The sequence below is a fragment of the Eubalaena glacialis genome, chromosome 13 (assembly GCF_028564815.1).
Source record: "Eubalaena glacialis isolate mEubGla1 chromosome 13, mEubGla1.1.hap2.+ XY, whole genome shotgun sequence".
In the NCBI taxonomy this organism is placed as follows: Eukaryota; Metazoa; Chordata; class Mammalia; order Artiodactyla; family Balaenidae; genus Eubalaena; species Eubalaena glacialis.
In genome coordinates, this window is record NC_083728.1 from 79,383,578 (window position 1) to 79,410,910 (window position 27,333).

The window sequence follows — 27,333 nt, forward strand, 5'->3', positions numbered from 1 at the left end:
TTTTTTCTTTCCTTAGTCAGTCGACAACTTTCACCTTTTCACTTAAAGGAAGCACTTTACAGCTTTCCTTTGGCACATCTGAATTGCCAGCGTCACTGCTCTTGCATTGGGGCCATTATTAAGTAAAATAAAGGTCACTTGAACACAAGCACTGGAATACCTCAACGGTCAACCTGATAACTGAGCCGGCTACTAAGTGACTAACGGGCGAGATACACTGGACAAAGCGATGCTTCACGTCCTGTGTGGGCTGGAGTAGATGGTGGGAGAGCCCGTCACGTTACCCAGAAAGGTGCACAATTTAAAACGTATGAATTGTTTATTTCTGAAATTTTTTATTTCATATTTTCGTGGAAATCGAAACCAAGGGTGAGGGGGGACCACTGTGCTTGACATTTAATCTACATTTTAAGTGTTTCAAATGTCTGTCACATATATATTTAACATAGTATGCCATAGTTAGGGATTTTTGTCACAAATTTTAGCCTTCTAAGTCTATTCCTCGGCTTTTATACGTTGGACCTTTTTTCATGCTTTTGAGAGACATTCATTTATGCATAACTGTGGAATATTTAAAACACACAGATATGGTTACCAAAGGGGAAAGGGGGGAAAGCGATAAATTAGGAGTTTGGGATTAACATATACACTCTACTATATATAAAATAGATAAGCAACAAGGACCTACTGTATAGCACAGGGAACTATAGCCAATATTTTGTAATAACCTATAAGGGAAAAGAATCTGAAAAAATATATGTATATGTATAACTGAATCACTTTGCTGTACACCTGAAACTAACACAACATTGTAAATCAACTATACTTCAGTTAAAACACACACACACACACACACACAGAAAATTCCAGAGAATAAATAACAACCACCCATTTAATTACCCTTCCCCGATTTAACAAGTGTTAAAATATTAAGTGTGTCGAATGTTAAATTTAACACTTTACAAGTTCCCTCCCTGCCAGAGGCCATCACTCTTCTGATGTCTAGCTTCCCAGATTAATTTCACCTGTTCATATGAAAGGACTCATATATTATGCAATCTGGTGCCTGGCATCTTTCACTTATGACAAAGTTGAAATTCATCCATGTTGTTACCCATATCTGTGTCTGTTCTCTTTTATTGCTGACTGGTGAGTTCAGTGCATGAGTTTACCAGTTTGGTTGTCCACTCTTTAAACAGCACCCTCACCCATGCCCTGCCCCCGACAAGTGCCCTCTGAGGCGGTGGTGTGCTCTTCTCCAGGCTCATGTCCATGCAGTGGGGCCTCTCCACCTCTCTTTCCTGCCCCTTCCTCTCATATGCAGCCTGATTCCTGAGGCCCCAGAGAGCTACCAGGACCCTGGGCATCAAGTAGATCTCAAGGGCTGGGGGAGGGTGGTCTTCTGGGATAGCCGGGCCCTGGAGAAGGAAGCCAGACCCCCGGAGGTGATGGTGGTGGGGGAGTATGGGGGCTTTTCACCAAGGTGCCTTTGGCCTCGGGTTTCTATAATTAACCAAGTACTTCCTCACTGAGCCTTCCTCCTGCCACGTCAAACCCTGAGTCATTATTTTAACTCCCCCCGAGACACGGAGCAGCCTTCAGTGCTCTGCTGCCCGGGGCTCTTTTTGTCTGATGCGCTGCCCGGGGATGGCCTTTGGAGTTGTGCTGCTTCTGGCTGGTGAGTGGGGCTGCTCAGGGCTGGGAGAAGCCTTGCGGTGGGGTCTCTGTCCGGTAGGACAGGCAGGGGGCTGCTCGTTCAGCTCTCAGGAGGGGCTGAAGGAAGGGGAGAAGCCTCGTATCCAGTCTGGCTTGGAGGGAGGAATGGCCTGGAATCTGGGGAGGGGCGGGAGCTGAGCAAAGCTGAGGGAGGTGGGCTCGTGAGTTACGCTTGGGTGGAGGGTGATCTGCTCTCCACCTTCCCCACGGCCTCCCTCCCTCCTGTGCGGGCCCTGGAGTGGGTGCTGTGAGTGAGGGGAGTCTGCCCCAGCGCCCCTGGGAGGGGAAGCCACGAGGAAGAGGAAGACTTTGGACAGCACCTCCTTGGTCCTGCATGTCCCCCGAGTCTTGATTTCAGGCAGGCTGTCCCACTGCTGCCAAGAGAACAGTCCAGGAGTTGACAATGGTATCAGGACCACATTCGTGTGCCATTTAAAAGATCAGTTGGGTGTCAGTTGAAAATCAGATTTCACCCCCAAATCCCGATTTCCAGCTTCTCTTGAGAAATGGGAAGGTCTGGCTGCTCTGGGTACCAGAGCCTGGGAATGACTACCCCACTTTATTCCCTGGTGCTCATGCCACCATCCCTAACTTCACTCTTTGATGTCACCTGCCTGGCTTCTGAGGCACCTGGGTCTGAGTCCCTTGGTATCCTGCTACTTGTCAGATCACAGGGGCCACTTTCAGGAACAGAATCACCCTTTGTGAGGAAGACATAGGATGTGAGGCTCCCCTGCATGTGGCCGCAGCAGGGTCCCAACACCCTAAACATCTAGCCTCTTCCCAGAACCCCGGGGTTCAGGTGTCTGGACCCTCCCTGTCACTGCCTGGCCTGGTGCCTGACCTCCTTAAAGCTTCCCTACTCTTGGGGTGGGAGTCAACTCCTCAATCCAGAGACAGCCGGGCCTTCTAGGAGGAATGGGGAGGAATGGGGAGGGCTTTTTCCAACTGCCCCACAATTGCTTGCGGGGGGGTTGGAAAAAGCCCTTGAAATGTAGGGGGTCTTCCCTGAGGCTTTCTAGCTTAGCCTTTGGGAAGGGGGACGTTGATGAGTCAAGGCTGGTGAGAGTGAATTGGATTCCTGGCTGTGCCAGTGACTTGCTGTGCAGTTCTGGGTCAGTCAGCAAATACTAAAGTCACCTGCTAAGGTCCAGGCACTGTCCCAGGCACCAAGACAGGAGAGATGTAGTAGTCCTTGCCCTCCTAGAGCCTGGCACCAGGGACGGGGACATGGAGAACACACAATGACAAATAATTAATCTCAGGATTCTAAGTCTGTTCCCCAATCTGGATCTTAGGGTCTCTGCATAATGAGAAGAGGGAGCACGACAGTTTTTAAGTGGGATGACCTGGGGGCAGTCCCAATATCCCTGTGTAATTATTAATGCTGCCCCTTCCACTCTCAGAAGGTCCCAGTTCAGACAGTAAATGTACGGTCACTTTATCTTTAAAGGACATTCCTGATCTAAGCCATCAGGAGGTGACTGGCCTAATTTCAGATTGTGGATGTATTTGAAGTGTCCATGAGGGGACATTTCTCTGGATGGTTGCCCGTTGCATTGTGATTTGACTATTTTTGACGGAGGGTGAGAGATGGGAACCACACAGAAGGCAACCAGGAAACAAAGAAGGAAAGAATGCCCTTCTCTCGGGCAGATGGGGAACCAAGGCTATGCGGGGTGGGTATCAAGACCCCAAGAAGTCAGGGGTCCGGAGGAGAAGGGCCTTCTCTGACTGTCCCTCTCACCTCCCCTTCCCGAATTCCTCAGTCCTGGCTTCTTATCATGGATTCAACTTGGATGTGGAGGAGCCCATGGTCTTCCAAGAGGACGGAGCCGGCTTTGGGCAGAGCGTGGTCCTGTTTGGCAGATCTAGGTAGGCCCCGCCCACTTCCCCAACTCCACCCCCTTGGCCTGCAGGCAGGTGGCTGCATGTGGCAGCCCAGGAGGTTCCCTGGAGGAAGGGCAGCATGGGTGAGAAGCCTGTACATGACACCACTGACTACTGACCCCTGGCACGAGCTGGGCAAGGTCAGGGTCAGCTGTGCCCAGCCTGACCAGTCTTTAAGGGTCTGTGCTGGCCTTGTGAGGATCCCCGTGCATGAAGGAGTGTGACACCAAATAGCAAATAGGAAATACCAGGACAGGCAGAGAGGGAGGCACTGCAGAAGAAAGGGGGGAAAACTTTTTTCCAAGAACAAGAGACCCCGCATTTTTATTTTGCACTGGGACCAGCAAATTATGTACCTGCCCTGCCTCCAGAAGTGCACATTTTTGGGTCCCAGAGACAGGGACCCAAGGAGTTGAAATCACAGTGTGATGCAAGCATAACCAAAGTCTGGGAGGCAGAGGAAGGGAGACCTCAAACCCAGGAGGGAATTCCAGGAAGACTGCACAGAGGAGGTGGCATTAGCAATGAGCCTGAGAGCACAAGACAGTTCACTTGGCCAAGAGGGAGCACACAGAGGTCACTGAGTTCTAAATGTACATCCCTCCTCCTTCCTCACCCTTCTGGCAGGCTGGGAATGTGGAAGCAAGTACCAGGCGCCAGAGTTTTATTTTTTCTTTGTTTGTTTGTGTTGAAATATAACACAGAGACTGAAATGCACAAATCCAAAATCCAACTCAATGAATTTTTCATATGTGTGTACCCAGGTAAACACCACCTAGATCAAGATGTAGAACCTCTCCAGTCCCTTCTCGCCTGGGTTCCCTTGGGACTCTCCTGATCACACAACACCGAACAAATCCAAAGGGAGCCTCTGTCCCACTTACCATCACCACCAATTTGTGTTGGGGGCCTATTTTTTAAAAAAATGAATATAAAACTCTTGATTGACTGCTGTTCACCAGTATTTACAGTAAAGTAAATAATAGATATTGGATGATATTCTGATGGCTACAAAGTTACTGTTTTTCCTCGTTTCTGCTGAGTTGTTACCCAAATACGAGAAGACTGAGCCCACGTCTAAGGAATGGGTTGGGGTGAAGAAAAACATGCAGATCAATAGTCTAAGACTAAAAGTTTATTCACCCATTTGTGCCAGCAGGTCCCAAATGGCTACATCTCCAGCCATCTGATTCAGTTTCATCCTCAAGCCTTAGACAAACAGGGATTTCAGGTTTCCATAAAGAAATGGCTCTCTAGAAGGAATCTTTAAATGACAACTTAACAAGACTTGCTTGGCTAATTAGTTAAAATACGCTAGTATTTGTCTAGTTTCCTCATCTGAGTAGCGAGGTTGTTGGTAGTGAGAACATTTTTCCAAATTAAAAAATTCTCTCCTCTCAAGGAATTTTGCAAATAAATGGTTGCATTTATATGACTGCAGATATAGATGTGGCTTCTGATACAGCTGCTTAAAATGGTCCAATTTAAATTGCTTATCTTATATTTAAATTGTCCAATTAATTACAGAATTATCTAATTGGTTTCAAAAGCTTATGGCTTCAGGACGTTTTTTCCATTTTTTCTATTTGAGGCGAACTATTTCTTGGGTGGCTCAGAATGATGGCTCCTAGGAAACAAATTGCACTGACCTGTGGTTGGGAAATGCTGTTTTTGTTCTGAATAGTATTATTTTGGGTGAATGTTAAAACACACACACACACACACACAACCCCCCAAACCATTTTCATACACAAACACACATATATTTATGTATACACACACAAACAAATAAACAAAAAGCCCAGCACGGCCCTTCAGCATATGTGGGTTAGACTCGGGTCCTGATTTTTAATAGCCTCACACGTGGCCGAAGCCAAGAGCTCCCCTCATGAAGTCTCACTTCCTCGTGACACTTCTTCACCCGAAGCGCCTTGTGCCCCAACCCCACCTGTGACTGTCTGTCCTGGTTGTGCCTCCAGACTCGTGGTGGGAGCCCCCCTGGAGGTGGTCGCAGTCAACAAAACAGGACGTTTGTACGACTGCCTGGCTGCCACCGGCTTGTGTCAGCCCATCTTGCTGAATAGTGAGTGACTCGCCCCAGGAATCAGGGCCCTCAACCCTCCTACACCAGACCGCCCCCAGCTCAGCCGCCAGCTCAACTGTCCCCCCAAATGAGGGTGTGCCCTTGAGTGTGACCCTGTGTGTCTGCCCTCTCAGCACCCCTAGAGGCCGTGAACATGTCCTTGGGCCTGTCCCTGGTGGCCTCCACCGATCTCTCCTGGCTGCTGGTGAGCGTTTCTGGGTCCCAGGAGGGTCTCGAGGGAGGAACAGGGGCCAGAGGAGGCTGGGGCTGGGCGAGAAGGAGGGGAAGTGTTCTGGGGGCCTCCTCGCCCACACAGGCCTCTGTCCCCAGGCCTGCGGCCCGACCATGCACAGAGCCTGTGGGGAGAACATGTACGCAAAAGGCACTTGCCTCCTGCTGGGCTCCCACCTGCAGATCATCCGGACAGTCCCCGCCACCCTGCCAGGTAGGTCCCCTAGAGACAGAAGTTCCGTGCTGAGCCCGTGCTGGCACTGCTCATGCGCGCAGAGCATGAAGCCTGGGTCTCGGCCTCTTGGGCCTCCTGTGTGCAGGCCCCTTCCCAGAGGCCTCGGCAAGCGCAGGAGGGGCTGGGACCATGGTCTGGCCTGGCAGGAGGGGTAGCTCATGGCAGGAGCCCTAAGCTGGCCAAGCGGTAATGGCTCTGATGGGGCAGGAGGGAGTGCAGCTCTTGCAGGAGGCATGAGGGCCCTACATTTGCCAACAGGTGCAGGGATGCCTCCTGGTTTCCAGACGAAGGGCCTTGCGGGGGGTGAAGATGTGTGGTGAGGACGATAGATCCAAGAATCCAAGAGGGAAGCAGTCCTGGGTCATTCACTGCTGAGCTGCCAGGACCCCCCAGACTCACTCTTCCCCTTCCAAGGGGAGCAAATGACCCGGCCATGGGGAGTGTGAGACACAGTTTTGCAGCACTGATGTCATCCACAGAGAATGGTGTCTGGGGGCCCTGCCGTGGCTTCTCTCGGAGAGTCTGTCTTTACAAGTTCATCTTCTGTGTCCTTGGGCAAGTGGCTTCTTTCCCTGGGCCTTAGTTTCCTCGTTGGCAAAATGGAACTTAATCATCGAGGTGGCTATTAGGATTAAAAAATTTAATACACATAAAGTGCTTAGACTCCTTTCTGGCACATGTATGTGATCGCCATTATGATTGATTTTCTACCTGAAGACCATGTGTTCCGTCTAGGAGGAAGATACAGATAAACTGCCCCATCTGTGGCATCAGAGGGAATAGTGGGCCCCAAGTGAGATCCAGGGACCACTCAAGACATGTTTTGGACCAGAGAAACCATGAGGCCAGCTTTGGTGGGCTTTTAGCAGAAAGTGAAACAGCAGCAGAAAAAGCCCCCAGACCAAATTGTGAGAGCAGAGTCTACAGAGGGGACAGAGAGAGTGGAAAAGACTCTTGTGGGTACCATGGCCCACCTGGGATGTCTGTGCAGCCAGACATTTACTAGATGGTAAATGTCTTTTCCTAGATGTTTCTGGGGCTCATGAGGTGGGATGCCTGATGAAAATGGGACACAGATGTGTAAAACTGGTCCAGACGAGGCAGGTTTGAATAGATTTGGCAAGACTGTGTGCCAGGCAGTACTGGGTACTGGGTGCCGGGTGTGCATCACTTTATAGCATCCTCTCAAGATCCTTGTGGAGGCCAGGATGATCCCCATTTTATAGAGAAAACTGAAGCTCAGAGAGGTGAGTTTCCACTTTAGGAAGTGGCAGAGCCCAGAGCTTGAGTCAACCTTGCCTGATTGGCTCGGTTCTTTTTCAGAAGGCCATTCAGCTACAGCCAGCTGCCTGCTATGGGAAGCCCAGTGGATGCAATAAAAGGAGCAAGAAACAGAAGTGACATTGTGAGGGCGCTGGCCCCAGGCCTAATCTGAGAGAGCATGTGGGGGTGGTTTTGTGATGCAGCTAAAAATGTGGGCCCAAGTACAAGACGTGGTGGCAGGGAACGCAAGCTACCCAGCTGTCGGGGACAGATCAAGGGTGAGAAGGGGAGCACCTGAGGGCTTCTCGGCCTACTGTGTCGGTGGCTGGATTTCCTGGTCTTCAAGGAAGCAGGGAGGGAAGTGATCTTCCATTTCTTCTGGGCACTGGTGATGTTGGTTGAGAAGGTGGGATGGGTGAGGACTGAGGAGATGGAAGAAGGCATTTTTGCTTCAGTGCCCTGAGGCAGGGTACCACAGCTCAGCATCACACCTCAGAGCTGTGGTGGTCTGACCTCCCAGCACCCTGGGACCAACACAGGATGTGGGGTGCTGGTGGAGGCATCAACTGGGTTTTGCACGCAGGCCACAAGCCCCTACGTAATTCTGGGGACAACCTGAAATGTTTTATTTGTTCATTTATGTATGATGTGTCTTTCCATTATGGTGTGGACTCCACAAGGGCAGGGATGAGATCTTTTTTAAAGCTATGGTCTTAAATCAGATTTCCCCAGAGATAGACTCTGAGGCTCACCTGGGAATGTTCTCGGGAGCAGCCCTTATGAGAATGTGAGGGAAGCAGGACTTGGCAGATGGAGAGGGTGCACTGTGAGAGGCCTCACCTGCCCCATGGAGAGCTCGGAGCGTGGCCGGATATGGGTTGCCCGCAGGAGCAGGAGGTGACCTTGGGCAAGGCACCTCCCTTTTGAGTGGGATGACACTTAGGGAGGAACTCTGCTGGGAGCCATCAACAGCCAACTTCCTGCAGCTGGGAATGAGCACCTCCATTCTGATGGGGAGCAGGTCTTGGTGGCACACCTTAACATCCACTGCAGGTGTGTCCTTGGGCCTAGAACAATGCCTGGCATGTGGTGATGATGGTGACAACAGCTACCCCTTATGGGGTGCCAGGCCCTGTCTTAAGTACTTTATGTACATATTCATTCTTTTTATCTTTGCAATAACCCCATGTGGTAGGCACTACTATTACCCATTTTACAGATGGGGAAAACTGAAGCCCAGTGAAGTTATGTAACTTGCCTGCATTCACCACTAAGAGGTGGGCAGAGGTGGGATTCGAGCCCAGGCATGCTGGCTCCAGGAGGCACATTCTGAACCACTTCGCTAAATTGCCTTCCGCTGTGCCCCACAGTATCCCTGGTGGTGTATTCAATAAATATTTGTTGACTAAATGAGTGAGGAACCCACCCGGCCCCCACCCTCTACTTCTTTCTCCCCTTTTGTAGGCCTTGTGGAAGGAGGGGAGCAACAGGGATTCTGCTGAAGGGAGAAGGGGCTTGGGCAATAGATTTGGACCTCCTCAGTGGAGGATGTCAGAAACTGGGTGGGCCAGGGGGCCTTGGCATCCCTACGCCAAGGATGGCCCCCTGACTCTGTGGAGTAGAAAGGGTTTCTGGGTCCCAGGAAGTGGCTGGGACCTGCCCATGTGTTTCTGATTCCTCCCTCTCTCTCTGCAGAGTGTCCAAATCAAGAGATAGACATTGTCTTCCTAATTGATGGCTCTGGCAGCATTGTCCGAAATGACTTTAAACGGATGAAGAACTTTGTCAGAGCTGTGATGGACCAGTTCAAGGGCACCCACACACTGGTGAAGGCTGGGCCCCCGAGGCCTGGGGATTGGGATCGGGGAGGGTCTACCTCTGGGAAGGCCAACCTGGGAGGGGGCCTGGCATCGCTGGGAGCTGGCTCAGTGGACTTGTGCCATGACGAGGCCAGGGTCCAAGGTCAAGGTATGGTCCCAGTGCAGGGCCGGTTTGAGCCCTAACCTGAGGAGGTACCCCCATCACATGTACTATGTCCCCACATGCCACAGGAAATACAATGTTTTTGCTGTTTAAATACATTGAAAGGATTACCAAATCATCTTACTATGAAATTTGACTGAAGGTAACTTGGTCAAATGATGATTTCTTTATTATGTTTTCCATGTAACTCACGATTTCTTTATCTTATTATTTTATTTCCCAGTAATAAGTGTGTGTGTGTGTGTGTGTGTGTATATATATATATATATATATATATATATATATATATATACAAATTCTTGAGAAGCAAGGAAATATAACCTACAAATTGATTTCATGTATTATAAATTTTTTTTAAAAATCTAAGTTTAACAAATATTGTGGTTGGCAAGGCTATTCTTTGTAAACTATGAAAGAAACATTATTTGGTTTTGATTTTCTAGTTTTCTTTTGGGACCATTTATTTTTTTCTGGGTCTCAGTTTATATTTGTCGGGCCTCAAAACCACATGGAACATGGTTTGTAAATGCAAAATTATTCCAAAATAAAACACTTCCTAAAAAACAACTCCCGAGCCCCAGGGCCCTCTTCTTGGCCTTCACAGTTCTCGCTGATGCAATACTCAAACCTTCTGAAGACCCACTTCACCTTCAGCCAATTTCAGACCAGCCGGAGCCCTCAGAGCCTGGTGGATCCCATCGTCCAACTGAGTGGCCTGACATTCACAGCCACGGGCATCCAGACAGTGGTGTAAGCTCCGCCCCCTGCTGCCTGTGAATGAGCTGCTACCTCACTGCTACCTCCTGCTGGGTCTGCACAGCCCTTCTTAGAGGCTGAGGGAGGCTCTGGGGAAAGGGGCTCACAGGGGAGCGAGGGGCCTGCAGGCAGAGTCCTCCCTGGAGCGTTTCTGGTCCCATCGCTCATTGCGATCCCCTGATCTAGGGCGGGACTCCTCTGCAGAGTGTTTCCCCTTTGCCTGGCTTTGGCTTGGCTGGACCCTGAGCCCACCTGGGCTTTGCTTCTCGGTTCCCATCCTGGCTCTCCGCTAGCTACCTGGGCCACCCTTGGAGTTACTGACTCTTTCTAAGTCTCAGGAAACTGTCCAATGAGGATAAACTCACAACTTGGTTGTAAGGATTAAGCGAGATAACATGAGTGAGGTGTTTCTGCACAAGAAGTGCGAGATAAATGGTTGGGGATTTTATCCAAAAAATGGTGCAGCTCCTCTTTACCTCCCTGGAAGGGACTCAGGAATTATTGCCAAGTGTCTTCTTTGTGCCTTTCTCCCCACTCAGCTCCCTTCATCCCTTCATCCTCTCATCCCTCATCCATTCAAGTCTCTATGTACCATGTGCCTGCCCAGCACTGGGGGCTAGGTGGTCCAGGAAGAAAATGGCTTAGGTGGTGGGACCACAGTGGAATGTGTGGTTCCCATGGGAAAGAACTGGGTAGAATGTCTGGGATCCTTGACCTCCTGCACACCCTTGGGCACTGCCCTGGGGATGGTGCTGGAGAAATATTGAAAAAGCGATGATCTCTCCAAAGGCACTCTCTTTACTTTTGGGTGGCTTTTCTGCCTTGAACACTGACCTGTTGCGACTGGACAACCAGGAAGAAAGCCTCTGTCCCTTGAGTTGAAAGTCACACAGGAGGGGCATCTTTTCCTAGTCCCTAAAGCTCCTCCCAGCAGTGGGCGATGGTGTGGTTCTCATCAACATCCATCTTCTCCCATCACCTCCCTGCTCCCTAGAGCCAAGCCCAGCTCTGCCACTGACTGGGTTGTTGCTGTGTTTTTGTTTTTTTTTTCCTTTTAGAAGTTTCATTACAAAAAAGACAAAAAAGGCAACAACATTAAGGAAATTTTTGGAAAAAAAAAAAGGAATATTACCTACAGTTCCTCTAGCCAACCATCTCACAGCATTTTGGCAACAAGAAAGAATAAGTACAAATGAATAAATAAATCCTACTCTCAAAAAGCACAGTGTCATTTCCATCCTTGTCTTTATTTAGACATATTTTATATAGTCACAATCAGGGCAGAAACTATTTTCATCCTGCCATTTTTTTCCATCTGTTACATAAACCTGTTCCATGTTTCTCTACAGCTTTTATTGTTTTCCTTTGAAATGGCTGTGTACTTTTCCACCAAGGGGCTGGGTCATGATTTACTAAACCCCTTCCCTAACACAGGACATTTAGCATAAACATTCAGTATTATATTTGGTATGTGTATGTTATTTGGTGCATATGTGTGTGTGTGTGTTTATTCTGAGTTTGTAGAACTGCATGAACATATATGTTACATTTTTAATCATTTGTAACAGCTACCATAGAATTAATGCTTACCTGTAGGCCAGTCACTGTTGGAAAAGCTTCACCTCATTTGACCCTCAGAATAACCTGATACTATTTGTTTCAGTTATCTATTGCTGCCTGACAAACTACTCCCAAATTTAGTGGCTTAAACAACACCCCTTTTGTTACTACTTTTCATGATCCTGGGGCTCAGCTGTTCTCAGGTGGGGTCTCTCATGTGGCTGTGGCCATGTGGCATCTGAGGCTGGACTATGAGAGCTTCATTCACGTGGCTGCGGCCTTGGCAGGATTGGCTGGAAGGCTGGGCTCAGCTGGGATGGCTGGGCCTCTCTCTTCATGTGGCCACTCCATGGGGTGCCTCTAACAGGTTGGCTAGACTTCTCTCATGGCGGCTCAGGGCTCCCCAAAGTGCAAAAGCTACCAAGGTTTCTTAGGCCCATAACTGGCACAGGGTCACTTCTGTTGCATGCTGCTGATTAAAGGGAGTCACAGGCCAGGTTCAATACGGGAAGGGAACCAGGTGTGGCTCACTGGGGACCATCTTTGGAGACCAGCTATGGCACAGTTATTGCTCTCATCTTGCATGGAGAGAAGCAAAGGCGCAGAGAGGTGAAGTAACTTGCCTTGTTGCCTCCTGGGAATGAGGTTCTGTAGTGGATGGAACTTTAGGGGCAAGGAATATGAGTACCTTTGTTCTCGGTCTCACTAATTATTGTCAGTATGTATCCATGTCTTAACATGCCTGAGTCTCAGGGTGCCAGGACTCCCCAGTCTTTCCAGAGGAGCTTCTAGTGCTGCAAATGATTTCTTCCCAGAATCTCAGTAGAGTCACCCCCCTTTTCTTCCTCGATAGGAAAGAACTATTTCACAGTAAGAATGGGGCCCGTAAAACTGCCAAGAAGATCCTCATTGTCATCACAGATGGGCAGAAATATAAAGACCCCCTGAAATACAGCGACGTCATCCCCCAGGCAGACAGAGCCAACATCATCCGCTATGCCATTGGGGTGCGTCCCCTTCCCCATGGCTCCCCCAGACTCAGCCTGCACCTCCCCCAGGCAGAAGGGCTGGCGGGCTCCTCCTCCTCAGCTGCCTCTCTGCCGCAGGTGGGAGATGCTTTCCAGGATCCCACTGCCAGGCAGGAGCTGAACATCATTGGCTCGGTGCCTTCGGAGGACCACGTGTTCAAGGTGGACAACTTTGCAGCACTCAGCAACATCCAGACGCAGCTGCAGGAGAAGATCTTTGCAGTCGAGGGTAAATGGGGAGTGACCTTGGGTCTCGGAATTGAAAGAGTCGCTACCCAGTTGTCCCCCTCAGTCCTGAAGGTTCATCCCTGCTCGTAGCTCACCCGAAATTGTTCCCCAGAACCCAAGCCCCAGACCACATTCTCCTCTCTCTGCTCTGAATCTTCATGGTCTCAAGGTCTCCGGGAGCCTGACTGACCTGTTTCCCCACAGGAACGCAGTCAAAGACAAGTAGCTTCTTCCAGCATGAGATGTCTCAAGAAGGCTTCAGTTCTGTCCTCACAACGGTGGGTGGAGTGTATGCTTGATTAACGAGTATCAGGCACCAGCCCTGTGTTGGGAGCTGGGAACCAGAATAAACAAGAACGCAGACCCTGTCCTCAAGCTCACCATCTAGTCCCGGAGAGACACGCAGGCAGCGTATGTAGGTACAGAGAACAGGATAGCGGAGGTTCCTGCTCTCCTGGATCGCATAACTAGTGGGAGGAGGTGACAAACAACCAACAAACGAAAGACTTTCAGATTGTGCTAAGCATTGGGATAGAGAAAGAGAGGTGACCAGAGGAGGCCTAAGGAATAACAGCTGAGGCTGAATGATGAGAAAGGGCGAGGCCTGGAAAAATCTGGCGAGAGATTGCTCCAAGTAGAGGAAAAAGCAAGTGCAAAGGTCCTGAGTCAGGAACAAGGTTACTGTACTGGAGAGCTAGAAGGGTCAGCACAGCTGGAGCAGCGTGAGCTAGGGGCAGCGTGGAGAGAGGGTGGGAGAGATGGGAAAGACCAGCCCATGCAGACCAAAGAAGTGACAATATAGACAGACAATTGTCTGAAAGTAGATGTGTGTTCAAAATGTCCAGAGGGATTTGCTTCAGAATAATTTTGAGGGCAATTGAGGGGGACGTAGACGTGGAACAAGGTTTGTCATGAGTTAATCACTGACGCTGGGTCACGGGTTCTTATGGGTTCATTACACATTTCTTTGGACTTTTGTATATGTCCTAAATTAGCCATAATCAAAAGTTTGAAAAGGCAATAAGCATTCAGAGGAGGAAATGCCAATCACTTCCTGAGGGAGCCAAGGAAGACCTCGCAGAGGTGACTTAGAGGTTGACTCTTCCAGAGAGAGGAGTTGCGTCCCAGAAGGAGGAGAGAGGAGCGTCCGGGCCAGAGGCTTGGTGTATTTTGGAACAGAGTGTCACTCCACAGGCTCGATTGGGAAGGATCCTAAATGCCACCCTCAGGAGCTTGGGGACAGTGAGCCACCTTGGTTTGCCAGCAGCGTGGTGGCTGCACGTTTGGGTTGGAAGAAACCCAACTCTGGGAAAGTAGATGAAGCAGAGGAAAGCAAGCTAGGAGGTAGGAAGGGCAGTGGGTGAGAGGCGCTGGGGTGACCGTGATGGCGGCAGTGGGGACGGACTGAGAGATGTAGGAATCAGGGACACGGAGGCTGCTGGTGAGAGCTAGGGAAGACCAAAGAGAATTCCACATGATGGGCGGAGTCAGCGGCAGCCACTGCTTCGGAATAGGCTGTCTTCGTCTTCTTCCCACCTGCTCAGCCCTGGAATCCTTTCCTCCCAGGATGGACCAGTTCTGGGGGCTGTGGGGAGCTTCAGCTGGTCTGGAGGTGCCTTCCTGTACCCCCCAAATAGGAGCCCCACCTTCATCAACATGTCTCAGGAGCACGCGGACATGAGGGACTCTTACCTGGGTGAAGCAAGGCTGTGGTCGGAGGGCCGGGCGGGAGACGGGCTGCCTGGGAAGGGCAGGGGCCCGGGGGTGGGGAGTGGAAGCCTCTGTGCTGAGGCCCGGTCCCTTCAGGTTACTCCACAGAGCTGGCCGTTTGGAAGGGGGTACACAGCCTGGTCCTGGGGGCCCCCCGCCATCAGCACACCGGGAAGGTTGTCATCTTCACCCAGGTGTCCGGGCAATGGAGGCCGAAGGCTGAAGTCACAGGGACCCAGGTTGGGTGTGGAGGAGGGTCTCCAGGGCAGAGAGGGAGAGGAAGGGGGTGTGGGGCCCAGCAGGGAGGGGCTGGTATCTGGGGAGAGGCGGGACCTGGCCCAGAGCGGGTGCAGGGGTAGGCAGGATGACTCCACGCTCTGCACTTCAGATCGGCTCCTACTTCGGGGCCTCCCTCAGCTCCGTGGACGTGGACAGAGATGGCAGCTCCGACCTGGTCCTCATCGGGGCCCCCCATTACTATGAGCAGAGCCGAGGGGGGCAGGTGTCTGTGTGCCCCTTGCCTCAAGCGGTGAGTGGCTGATGAGACCCGGGCTGGGTGGGGTCTGGGTGTGGAGGTGTCGCCTGGGTTGAGCCCTGACACTCTTTTTGTTCTGCAGAGGGCTAAGTGGCAGTGTGGTGCTGTCCTGCGAGGGGAGCAAGGCCACCCCTGGGGCCGCTTTGGGGCAGCTCTGACGGTGCTGGGGGATGTGAACGGGGACAGGCTGACGGACGTGGCCATCGGGGCCCCGGGAGAGCAGGAGAACCGGGGTGCTGTCTACCTGTTTCACGGAACCTCAGGACTGGGCATCAGCCCCTCCCACAGCCAGGTAAGGCCCCTCTGCCTTCAGCCTCTTGTGTTCGCCTCCTCCCCCCTGTCGTAGATTCACCTGATGCCGCCTCCTGCCACCAGCCTCGTCAGTGACCATTCCCCTCCTCCTTTTAGTGGTTTACTTTCCTGAATTTCCCCAGGCCCAGTTAAGCACAAATTCTCTTTTCTCTCCTTTGACTCCAGACTTCAAACTGTGTGGGCAGCTTAGTAGTTAAGAGATCACAGGCCCCAGGTCAAATGCCTGACCAGCCCTGTGAGCTGCGTGGCCTCAGGCAAGTGACCGATTTAGCCTCTGTGAGCCTTGGTTTCCTTCTATGAAAGGATGAGCAAATTCTATTGGCTTCTTGTAAAGATAACTCAGTGAGAGCACTAAGCACTCCATTCCTCAAATATTTATGAATGAACATATGTAATTTATGACTCAACGTATAAACAATGAATAAATGAATCTATTATGCTCCCATCATTACGCTTTGATTTTGTCATTAACCTGCACCTTCGTGGTCCTCACTGGACCAAAAGTGCTCCCCTCTCTGCCTGTGGACTGGGGGGCCCTCACTTTGCTTGCTCTCCACTCCTCCCCGCTCATCAACTTCTCTACTCAGTGTCCTTTCCAAATCTTTCTTCTCCAACCTTTCCAATCCGCTTTCCTTGACTTTCACTTCTTTTGTCCTTCCCTGGCCAGCGGATTGCAGGCTCCCAGCTCTCCCCCAGGCTCCAGTATTTCGGGCATTCACTGAGCGGGGGTCAGGACCTCACCCAGGATGGGCTGGTGGACCTGGCCGTCGGGGCCCAGGGGCACGCGCTGCTGCTCAGGTGACAACTCCCCTACTCCCGCCTTGCCTGCCCCTTGTGTCTGATTCACTAAGCTGCCCCCTCCCGTGTTCTCCTTCTGGGGCCCAGAGGCCCATCCTCAGCCCCTCATGCACCCGCAGGAGCCTGCCGGTGCTGAACGTGGAGGTGGCTGTGAGATTCACGCCCCCGGAGGTGACAAAGTCTGTGTACCAGTGCTGGGAAGAGCTGCCCACCGCCCTGGAAGCTGGGGACGCCACAGTCTGTCTCACTATCCACAAAAGCTCACAGGATCAGCTAGGTGAGTTTCCTCCTGGTAGACCCAGACCCTCGCTGCCCCCGAGAGGCCCCCAGCCCTATCCTCAGGACAGAATGAGCCCAGGAACCCAAATCTCACCTCCATGTCCACCCAGCTGTCCTTCTCCCTCCCTCTTCCCACACCCGGGCCTCTAGGTTCTGTCTCCAGGACACATCCGAGGTCTGCCCTCCCCACTGCCTTCCTAGAGGACACGGCTTCTCCTTCCCACCCACTCTGAGCTGTGCCCATGGCTATTCTTGCATGCTCCCTCCACTCTCCACAGGGAACTACAGCGATTGGTCCTAAACACTGCTTAACACCCCTCAACCGCCCCCTTCTTGCGTTTATAAAGACCAGAAGTTTTGCCCACAATGACCCCATGATTTGGTCCCTCTCTGCCTTTCCAGCCTCACCTTGTCCCCTTCCCCCCTACGCCATACACTTTTTTTTTTTTTTTTTTGGCCGGGCCACGTGGCTTGCGGGATCTCACTTCCCCCATCAGGGATTGAATCCAGGCCCTCAGCAGAGAAAGTGCAGAGTCCTAACCACTGGACCTCCAGGGAACTCCTTTTTAATTAATGTGCCAACCTCCCTCTCCCTTCTGGTCTTAGCCACTATTCCCAGAGTCTGGGATTTTCCCCTCTCCGCTTTTCACCTGACTCCTGTTCATCCTCCAGGTCGGAGCTCAGACAAGGCCCATCCAGGAAAGCATCTCTGACCCCCAGTCTGAGTTAACAAGCCCTCCTTGGTACCACTGAGGATCCCACCCTTGCATGGATCTCGCTGTGATGTTATGTCCTACGTGCTGGTCTCTGTTTCTAGGCTGTGAGCTTATGAGGGCAGGGACCATAATTCTCCACCTTCCCCACATGTATCCCTAGCACCTGGTACAGTTCACGGCCCACAGAAAGCGCTCAGCAAATCTTTACTGCATGAAACAATGAAAACAGAACATTTACGCTTCTCTCACTTTCCGTCTTCCATTCCCCCTTCTGCTTCAGGTGATGTCCGAAGCTCTGTCATGTACGATCTGGCATTGGACCCAGGTCGTCTGATTTCTCGTGCCATTTTTGATGAGACCAAGAACTGGACTTTGACTCGAAGAAAAACCCTAGGGCTGGGAGAGCACTGTGACACCATGAAGCTGCTTTTACCAGTGAGGACTTTGGGTTCTGGGAAAGGGAGAGGGAGGAAGGAGCCCAAGGCTAGCCTCTGGCATCTCCACTCCCTGCTGAGTGAGGTGGGAGGGGTGGGAGCCTGCAGCTGGAGAGGGGAAAGTCGGGCCCGGGGAACCTGGCTCCACAGCGTGGATGGGGCGCTGTCTGGCCAGCGGGGCGTGGATGCAGTGGAGGAGAAGCCCGAGGAGTAGCAAGTAAGGAGGAGGAGAGCGGGTTCTTGAATGCCCCTTCTCCCTCAGAACTGTGTGGAGGACGTGGGGAACCCCATCATCCTGAGACTCAACTTCTCCCTGGTTGGGGAGCCCATCTCTTCATCTCAGAACCTACGCCCTGTGCTGGCTGTGGGCTCACAGGACCGCTTCACTGCTTCTGTGAGTCTTCCGATGAAGTCCCAGGGATGTGCTGACTTTCACTGTGTCTCCGTGTGCTTAAGAGCCTACAGTGGCTCCCACCAACCACTTCAAATCTAAAATGCTTCCACCCCGTTACCACAGCCCTGCCCAGCTTGGATCCCTACACACATCCCAGCTGGTTATCCACTTCACCCCAACATAAACTCTCTGGTTCTCATTCGGCAGACCCTTCCCAACTTTTCTCATTTCTATCTCTGTGCCTTTGTCCATGTCGTGTTTCTTCCTTCCTTCCTTCCCTTCCTTCCTTCTTTCCCTCCTTCCTTCCTTCAATTTTCACATTACAGTTCCTTTATTCTTTCAGAGGAGGCACTGTCAAATGATCATAGGTACCTAGAACTGCTCATAGTGTTCCTAGTAAGGGCACATAATAAACAGATGAAGACATTGTTTGGCAGTTGATTTTTATATCCTTCCTGCATGCCATATTTCTTATTTGGAAAACATCGCCTTCTCTCCACCTCCAAGATCTCTAGTCCCCAAAGCCCCAGTCTGATCTCCCTCTCTTTTGAACACGACACTCGGCATCTGTCACCTCTTCTCTGGCCTCCTATTGTGTCATGGTGATACCATGCCAAATATCACGTGACTGGACTCATAGCAATCTGTGTCTACTTCTGTGGCTCCTTTGGTATTGAAGGTTCCTTGAGTGCAAGAACCATGTCTAATTCACCTGTAGTTCCCACCTTTCCTGACCCAGAACCTGTCCCATTATTGACAATCTATAATGTTTGTTGAATGGTTGTTGCAGTGTGAGTTGGATTTGACTCCTCAGCTAAACTTTCTGTTCCTTGAAGCCAAGGATCTTGTCTTATCTTCCCTTTATACTCTAACTGCCCCTCCCTCATTGCCCTACTTGCCAGTGTTTAGCACGGTGCTGGGTGCAGGGTGGGTGCTAATACTCAATGTCGATGAGTGCTCCTAATGAGGGGATTGGAGATGGATTAAGACATGGATGGGAAGAGAATATACTGTTTTGCTGCAGCTCCCCTTTGAGAAGAACTGTGGGCAAGATCACCTCTGTGAAGGGGACCTGAGTGTCAGCCTCAGCTTCTCAGGGTGAGTGAGCTCTATCTCCTTTCATAGCCAGACACTCAAGCTTTTGGGTCTCCCATCCTCATAGGATGAGAAGTCCTTGTGTTTCCCTTTGGCTCTCCTTCTAACAAAGAAATGTTTTTGATTGGAAGGTTATCAGCCTGTAGCTCGTGAGTTCCCACAGCCCTGCCCCTGCCCCTGATTCAATTCCAATCTACTTCCTTGAGTCTCTCTCCCAGTCTTGTCCTTCCTTGTTCAGCCTGCAGACCCTGGTGGTGGGGAGCTCCCTGGAGCTCAATGTGACAGTGACGGTGTGGAATGAGGGTGAGGATTCCTATGGAACTGTGATCAGCTTCTACTATCCAGCAGGGCTGTCCTATCGACGAGTGTTAAGAATCCAGGTAAACAGCTCCCTTTGGCTCTAGTGGCTGGGACCTTTCTCCTGCTCTGGGTTATAATAGGTTCCTCTTAATTTCTTCTATAATGAAATATAAACTCATATACACACTCACACACACACACACAAGTGCATAAGGCATATGTACAGTTTAATGACTAACTATTAAGCAAAAGTCTATGCAGTTAACATCCAGGTCAAGAAATAAAGCACTGCTAGCACCTCCAGAAGCCCTTTCACTATGTGCCTTTCCTCATCCTAACCTCACACTCTTCCCAAAGGTAATCACTATTCTGACTTTGCAATGATCAATTCCTTGTATTTCTTTATAGTTTTACCACCCATAAATACATCTCTAGATAATACTGTTGGGTTTTGCCAATATTTGAACTTTATATGAATGGAGACATGTTGTATGTTCCTTTTTTCCTGCAAGTTTTAAATTATAGTTGATTTACAATCTTATATTAGTTTCAGGTGTACGACATAGTGATTCAATATTTTATAGATTATACTCCATTTAAAATTATTTTAAAATATTGCCTATATTCCCTGTGCTGTATAATATATCCTTGTATCTTATTTATTTTATACACAGTAGTTTGTACCTCTTAAACCACGACCTGTATCTTGCTCCTGCTCCCCTTCTTCTCCCCACTGGTAATCACTAGTTTATTCTCTAGATCTGTGAGTCTGTTTCTGTTTTGTTATATTCATTCATTTGTTTCATTTTTTAGATTCCAAATATAAGTGATAACAACGTTGTATGTTCTTTTGTGTCTTTCTTCTTTTCTTCAATATTATGCTTGTGAAATTCATCCATGTTGTTGCCTGTGGCTATGGAATATTTTCACTGCTATTTAGAATCCCTTTGCATGACTAAATCACAATTTATTTACCCATTCGATGATCGATGGTCATTTGAGTTGTTTCTGATTTTGGCCATGACTATTCTTGAACATGTATCCTGGTGCCCCTACACATAATATTTGGAAACTATATACCACGTGTGGAATTGTTGGATCATTGGCTATGTGTATCTTCAATTTTAATAAGTAAAGCCAAACCATTTTCACCTATTTACACTTCCATCAGCAATGTATGAGAGTTCCTGTGGCTTTACATCTACCCTAACACTTGGCATTGTCAGACTTTTAAATTTTTGTTGATCTGGTGGGTGAGTAACAATATTTCTTTGCAGTTTTAATTTGTATTTCTCTAATGAGGTTGAGCAACTTTTCATTTGAACTTCTTGGTTGTTTGGATTTCTTCTTTTAGGAAGTGCCTGTCCAACTCTTTTTCTTATTTTTCTACTGAGTTGTCCATCTTTTTCTCATTGAGTTGTAAGAGCTCTTTGCATATTCTGGTTACTCGTCCTCTTCCAGTTATATGTGTTCAAATATCTTTTCCATTGCTACTGCTTGTCTTTTCAGTCTCTTTATAGCATCTTTTAATAAATAGATGGTCTTAATTTGGTTGTGGTTGATTTTTATCAAAATTTTCCTTTGTATTTAGTGTTTTATGTGTGTATCATGTTTAAGAAATATATCCCTACTCCAAGGTTATATATAAAGACATTCCCCTATATTATCTTTTAAAATAGTTCTAATTTTGCCTTTTCACATTTCAGTCTTTAATCCAGTCAGGATTTATTCTAATGTATGGAGTGAGGTAGGGATCCAGTATTTGTTTGTTTGTTTGTTTGTTTTGTATGGGCCAATTTTCCCAGGACCATTTGCTGAAAACTTGTCATTTCCCCTACTGCTTTGCAATGCCACCACTGTTATACATCAAGCCCATATATACATGTGGGTAAATTTTTAAAAATTCATTCTCCTCCTCTGGAAGCAACCCCATCAGCATCCCCTGCGCCTGGCATGTGAGGCAGTGCCCACTGGGAATGAGGGTTTGAGGAGCAGCAGCTGTAGCATCAACCACCCCATCTTCCAAGAGGGCACTAAGGTCAGAGCTTCCCCCCAATCTTCATCACTCTTCTCCCTCGTCCTGGCCCATTTCCTTCCCTCACTCCACCATGGCCTTCCCTATCCCCAACCCTTCTTTCTTCCTCCCTCAGGGCACCTTCATAGTCACATTTGATGTCTCCTACAAGGCCACCCTGGGAGACAAGTTGCTTTTGAGGGCCAATGCAAGCAGGTGAGCCCAGGCCACATATGGTGTGTCCCTCGCTCTCCTTTTTCATGCCCCAGCCAGAAACTCCTCTCCTGGATTCCTTCCCAACCAGTCACCCCTCTCTCCCTCCAGTGAAAATAATAAGCCTACATCCAACAACACTACCTTCCAGCTGGAGCTCCCAGTGAAATATGCTGTCTACACAGTGATCAGCAGGTACTTAATCCCTGGCCCTCCCCTTGGACCTTCCTCCAAGCCTAGTACCTCCCCCTGCAGGCCAGCCTGCTCTTTTGAGGATGGGTATATACGCTAGCCTCTCTGATTCCCCACATGGCAATTCTTGTGACCAGCCATATATTTATACCATAGCACCATATCCCACAATTCTTGGTTCTTCTCTGATGAACTGACCTGCTGGTGGGACACACATACCTCGCCATCACTGTGTATCCTCTTCTCTCTCTCCAAGATGCAGGCTTCCTTTAACATGAAGCCAATTCTAGCCTTTGTGCTAAACACGAATACGCTGAATTGAAGCTACTAGATTAAGACTGAGGCTTTTCTGAGCACTCTGAAGTGGGGAGCTTGTGCCCAACAGGATATGGTCTGTCACCACACAGAGTGAAGAGAAGGTCAGGTTTTCACAAAACTCAGAGGAGAGCAGAGATGTGAGAAACTGCTGGGACGGTTTTTAAGAGCCCAGGGCTGAGCAGGTCACAGGAAAGGCAAGTGTAGGGCTGCTGCTCTGGGTTCTAAAGGCTGGGGAAGGGGCAGGGGCGGGCCAGGCTGGGAGCAGGACAAGGAGCCCCACCCACCTGGCTAAATTCCAGAGACTTTAGAGTTGATCAGAAGCTTATAATATTGTCATGGGACAGAGTTTGCTGCTGTGCCAATTTTTAGGGGAACTAGAGAGGGGGTTCAAGCAGTGTCATTGCCCTTCCAAATTCCATGTGTGAATTTCCCCTTCTATCCATGGGAAAACACTGAAACTTACAATAAGAGCTTACAGTCATATATACTTACGATATGCCAGGCCTTGTTTTAAGTACTTTACATGTATTTTACATTTATTTAACCACTCTATTAGCTCTATGATATAGCTATTGTAAATTTATTTATTTATTTATTTATTTATTTTTGGCTGCATTGGGTCTTCGTTGCTGCACAAGGGCTCCCTCTAGTTGCATCGAGCGGGGGCTACTCTTCATTGCGGTGTGTGGGCTTCTCATTGTGGTGGCTTCTCTTGTTGCGGAGCATGGGCTCCAGGCGGGCTTCAGTGGCACGTGGGCTCAGTAGTTGTGGCTCGTGGGCTCAGTAGTGGTGGCTCGCAGGCTCTAGAGCGCAGGCTCAGTAGTTGTGGTGCACGGGCTTAATTGCTCCGCAGCATGTGGGATCCTCCCGGACCAGGGCTCGAACCTGTGTCCCCTGCACTGGCAGGCAGATTCTTAACCACTGTGCCACCAGGGAAGTCCCGATGTAGTTATTGTTATACACCTTTTTGCCAACAAGGAAATCCAGAGGTTTTCACCCCTGTCATTCAGCTGGTAAGTGGCAGAACCAGGAATCAAACCTAGGTGGTTTGGCTCCAGAGCTGTGCCCATGGCCATATACTACATGCCTCTCCAAGGATTGGAGAAGCTGAGTGATTTACTCCAATTTGAAAAGAGGTTTAGAACTGGAAGATTTTAAAGTGAGAAAACTGAAGCAGAGAGAGAAAGGGGTAGGATGGGGAGCAGCGAGGAAGGCTAGTATACTAAGTGGAAAAATAGATTTTAACATTTATGGCACTGCTACAAACCTCATCACGAGTCTGTTACAGGCATTATTGTTAGCATCTCTGTTTTAAAGAGGAAAAAACTACAGGGGCCCAGAGAGGTTAAGAAATTTGCCTTAAGTTACTCAGGTAGGAAGCGGTGGACCTGAGATGTGAACCCAGGTGGTCTGGCCTATGTGCTTAATCACCAAGCTGACAGTCACATCTGTGGGAATACTGTGGGGCCCATGGAGTTTCTGTAGGGCTGGCCTGGCTTCTGTACACTAGTTACTGGTGAAACCTGCAGGTCCCTCTGCTTGTTTGCCTGATTCCACTGAGCCCTTAGATGTTAAACCCTAGGAAGACAGGGATTATGGCTTGTTAACTGTTGAATCTCCAGAGTCAAGCACACAGCCTGGCAGATGATGAATGTTGACTAAAGGAGGCCATGGATGGATGGATGGATGGATGGATGGATGGAAAGAAAGCCACCTGCAGCCTGGGACATTTATGTCCACTCTGTGGGCTTGTGTCCACACACCATCTTTCCTCCCAATTACTTAACTGCCCCAGGAGAGCTGGATCTATTTTCTTCATTCCCATCATGGAAGGGCTTGCACCCCATCTCCAGGCCTTGGTTCCCTCAAGTCCCTTAGGTTTATTTGCTCTGGCAGCTGCCTCTGCAAGCATCACGGGAGGCCAACCGTGTACCTAGTAAAGAAAGCAATGGGAACGCCTTTTTCCCATGGGAAATGTTCAGACATCACGAGAGGTCATGTTCAAGTTGGGCCTTTAAGTGAAAATTTCCAGAAGGGGAGTGGGTAAGGACATTCCAAGCAGGAAAAAAAAGAGCTTGAGCAAAGTCATGGGGAGAGGAAAGGGCCGGGGTCTCAAGGGACAAGCTAGCAGTTCTGGGGGACGGGTGGCAAAGGCCACGAAGGAGAGGACCTGAAGCCGAGGCTGCACAGTCACAGGGGGACCATCATCGCTCCCCTGGGTCATCTGCTGGGCCCAACAGAGCCCTCAGCAGCAGGCTGGTGTGCAACTGAGGATGGTCCCAGGGGTGCTTTTCACCAACAAGCCCTCTCTCTCTCCAGGCAGGAAGAATCCACCAAGTACTTCAATTTTTCAGCTTCTGACCAGAAGAGCAGAAAAGAAGCCGAGCATCGATATCGTGTGAGAGGCCAGGGAATATCCATGTCTGTCCTTCCCATGTGAACGTAGGAAGCTGGTGGGCAAGGATGGAGAGGAGCCGAGGGCTGAAGCCAGGAAAGGTGGCGGGGGATTTGGGATGCTCCAGGGACCACAGTAATATTTTGTCTCTATTTTCTGCAGGTGAATAACCTGAGTCAGCGAGACCTGGCCATCAGTATTCATTTCTGGGTCCCAGTCCTGCTGAACGGTGTGGCTGTGTGGGATGTGGCGATGGTGGCCCCTTCACAGGTGCCTGCCTGCCTTTTGTCACTCTCCAGGGTCTGATCCCACAGTGCCTCATACCCTCTCACCAGTGGACTGTGGATCATTCTATGGCTATTCCTCTCTCTTCCTAGAGTCTCCCCTGTGTGTCAGAGAGGGAACCTCCCCAGCAGCCTGACTTCCAGACCCAGATTCCAAGCAGTCTCGTGCTGGTGAGAAAGATGCCACCGCAGGACGAGCTAGGAGCTGGGGGATCCAGGGAAATGTACTGCTGGCTGTATCACCATGTTTACATTCTGTGATTGTCCATCTATTCCCCACCCCAAATGTGATAGATTTCATTTTCTCTTGTGGTTCCTCCTTAAGTGAAGACCCTCCTCCATTTCATTCCTCTCCTGTCCCCAGGACTGCTCCATTGCTGACTGCCTGAGGTTCCGCTGTGACATCCCCTCCTTCGGCGTCCAGGAGGAACTTGACTTCATTCTGAAGGGCAACCTCAGCTTCGGTTGGGCCAGCCAGGTGTGTCCCTTCCCAGACTCAGGTGGGGCCTGATGTGTCTGTGCCCACCTCCAGCCAGGGTGTTTCTCTAACCCCAAGCCCTCCCCAGAGCTAGTTCCCAGCCCTCCCCTTCTTTTTTGCAGACTTTGCAGAAGAAGGCATTGGTCGTGAGTGTGGCTGAAATCATTTTCAACAGATCCGTGTATTCCCAGCTTCCAGGACAGGAGGCATTTTTGAGAGCCCAGGTAGTGACCGTGTGGTAGGCAGTGACCAGGCTGATCAGAGGGCTCCTGATGCTAAATCTGTGATGCTGGGTGGGGGGCTTGTAAGCCTGGAGGGAGGAAGGATGGAGGTCCCTAGGCAGGCAACTGTTCCTAAGCCCATGAGTGCTTCTGTATCTCACCCCTTGGAGCAGAGCCTGATGAAGAAAGGGAGGGAGTTAAAGATTGGGAAACTGGGAGGAGTCTGGAACAGCAAGAGACCTGATACTTTCTGATCCCCAAATCAGGTGGAGATGGTGCTAGAAGAGTATGAGGTCTATAACCCCATCCCCCTCATTGTGAGCAGCTCTGTGGGAGGACTGCTGCCGCTGGCTCTCATCACAGCTACACTGTACAAGGTGAGTGTTTTCATCCCACTCTTGACACCACCGGCATCCAACCCCTGCCCCCCCACAGACAGGATGGTATAGCAGGAAGAACTCAGACAGTGAAGTCAGGCAGGTCCAGGTACACATTTTGGCTCTTACTCGCTGCATAATGTCAGGCAAGTTGCTCAACCTCTCTGAGGCTCTTTCATCATTTTCGAAATGAAATAATACCTACATCATAGAGTGACTGAAATGAGACAAACATGAGGCCAGGGTATGCAGAATCTTTGCTTTTCTGCTATGGATGATGTGTACAGCTACTGAGCTGGGCACAGAGAAGACACTCAGTATGTGATAGCTGTTGTTCACATAAGTGTTCTGGCACACAAATACAAGTCAGTTTGGTTTCCTTCTTCTGTCTCAGCTTCTTCCTACTCCCAACTTCCTACCCTGCCCTCTGATCCAGATTTTCTGATTTATTTCCCCTCATAGTGTGGCTTCTTCAAACGTCAATACAAAGAAATGATGGGTGACAACCCTGAAGACACTGCCACATTCAATGGGGAGCATCTCAGCTGTGAGGCCCCCAATCAGCCTTTGTCCTAAGAATCCACTTTCCCATTTACCTCTACCCCCATGGGCTGACTTCCATGGGAATAACGTCTGTGTAGATCTGGACTGGCCTGAGCAACTTACCAGGTGCTGAGTCATCTTCCCAAGGCGTTGAGAGGTTTTTATATTTTTACATATCTACCAGACTTCTTCAGTGATGACCCATTTTTTACAGAAGCGGGCATGATGCCAGCATGAATTCTCATATGTATAAGAATTGTCACATTAAATGCGGATGTTTATAACACAGTTTCCTTGTATGAAAGAGCTCTAATCTAGGGACCTGAATGCTGTTCTAGAAAGGGGGGAGGGGCTGCTTGTGGGTACAGAAAATGTTCTCTCTTTCTCAGGTGACTGGGGCCTGTGAGCATCTTTTCTTAGTGGTGCTGTGAGTAGTTTTAGGAGAGGAGGGCAAAATAAGCTGTGTGCGTGTGTGTGTGTGTGTGTGTGTGTGTGTGTGTGTGTGTGTGTGTTGGTCATGGGTTTCAGCTTAGGCTTCAGGCTCCTTGGTAATGGCAAGTGAGCTGACTGTCCTGGAGGTGAATGAAATGTCCAGAGCTTGTCTGAACCAACATCCCCCTTGAATGGGGTCCCCCAAACTAGGAGAACCAGGCTTCCAGAAAGGGAGCATCTAATTTCCCCCAACTAACACAGAAGACCCATTAAAGGTGGTCATAGAGAATGACCAAAATATTCCAAATCCAGAATTAGGT

General features: G+C 49.7%; 1 protein-coding gene across 3 annotated transcripts; it reads left to right on the forward strand.

Moving 5' to 3' along the window:
- Positions 1–1,623: 1,623 nt before the first annotated feature.
- Positions 1,624–26,778, forward strand: ITGAD (integrin subunit alpha D). Of its 3 annotated transcripts, XM_061209985.1 has the most exons (30): positions 1,624–1,678; positions 3,486–3,591; positions 5,586–5,689; positions 5,824–5,894; positions 6,020–6,134; positions 9,114–9,244; positions 10,006–10,151; positions 12,571–12,724; positions 12,824–12,974; positions 13,178–13,251; positions 14,540–14,669; positions 14,780–14,922; positions 15,072–15,212; positions 15,301–15,510; positions 16,198–16,328; positions 16,448–16,605; positions 17,604–17,758; positions 18,020–18,151; positions 19,176–19,249; positions 19,485–19,626; positions 21,471–21,584; positions 21,697–21,776; positions 21,885–21,968; positions 24,603–24,681; positions 24,841–24,948; positions 25,056–25,133; positions 25,327–25,440; positions 25,563–25,664; positions 25,928–26,038; positions 26,501–26,778. In XM_061209985.1, exons 1-30 carry the CDS (start codon positions 1,633–1,635, stop codon positions 26,612–26,614), a joined length of 3,498 nt encoding a protein of 1,165 aa, XP_061065968.1. In that variant the 5' UTR covers positions 1,624–1,632; the 3' UTR covers positions 26,615–26,778. The 3 variants fall into 3 exon arrangements, with proteins under 3 accessions (XP_061065968.1, XP_061065969.1, XP_061065970.1); XM_061209986.1 differs by lacking the exon at positions 21,471–21,584; XM_061209987.1 differs by lacking the exons at positions 1,624–1,678; positions 3,486–3,591; positions 5,824–5,894 and having other exon boundaries at positions 5,626–5,689.
- The last annotated feature ends 555 nt before the right edge of the window (positions 26,779–27,333 follow it).

Bases quoted from the DNA above. Each gene is read 5' to 3' on its own strand.
- ITGAD (XM_061209985.1), top strand. From the start codon at position 1,633: ATGCGCTGCCCGGGGATGGCCTTTGGAGTTGTGCTGCTTCTGGCTG. The intron at 5,895-6,019 runs GTGAGCGTTTCT...CTCTGTCCCCAG, and splicing joins CCGATCTCTCCTGGCTGCTG to GCCTGCGGCCCGACCATGCA. The intron at 10,152-12,570 runs GTAAGCTCCGCC...CTTCCTCGATAG, and splicing joins ACGGGCATCCAGACAGTGGT to GAAAGAACTATTTCACAGTA.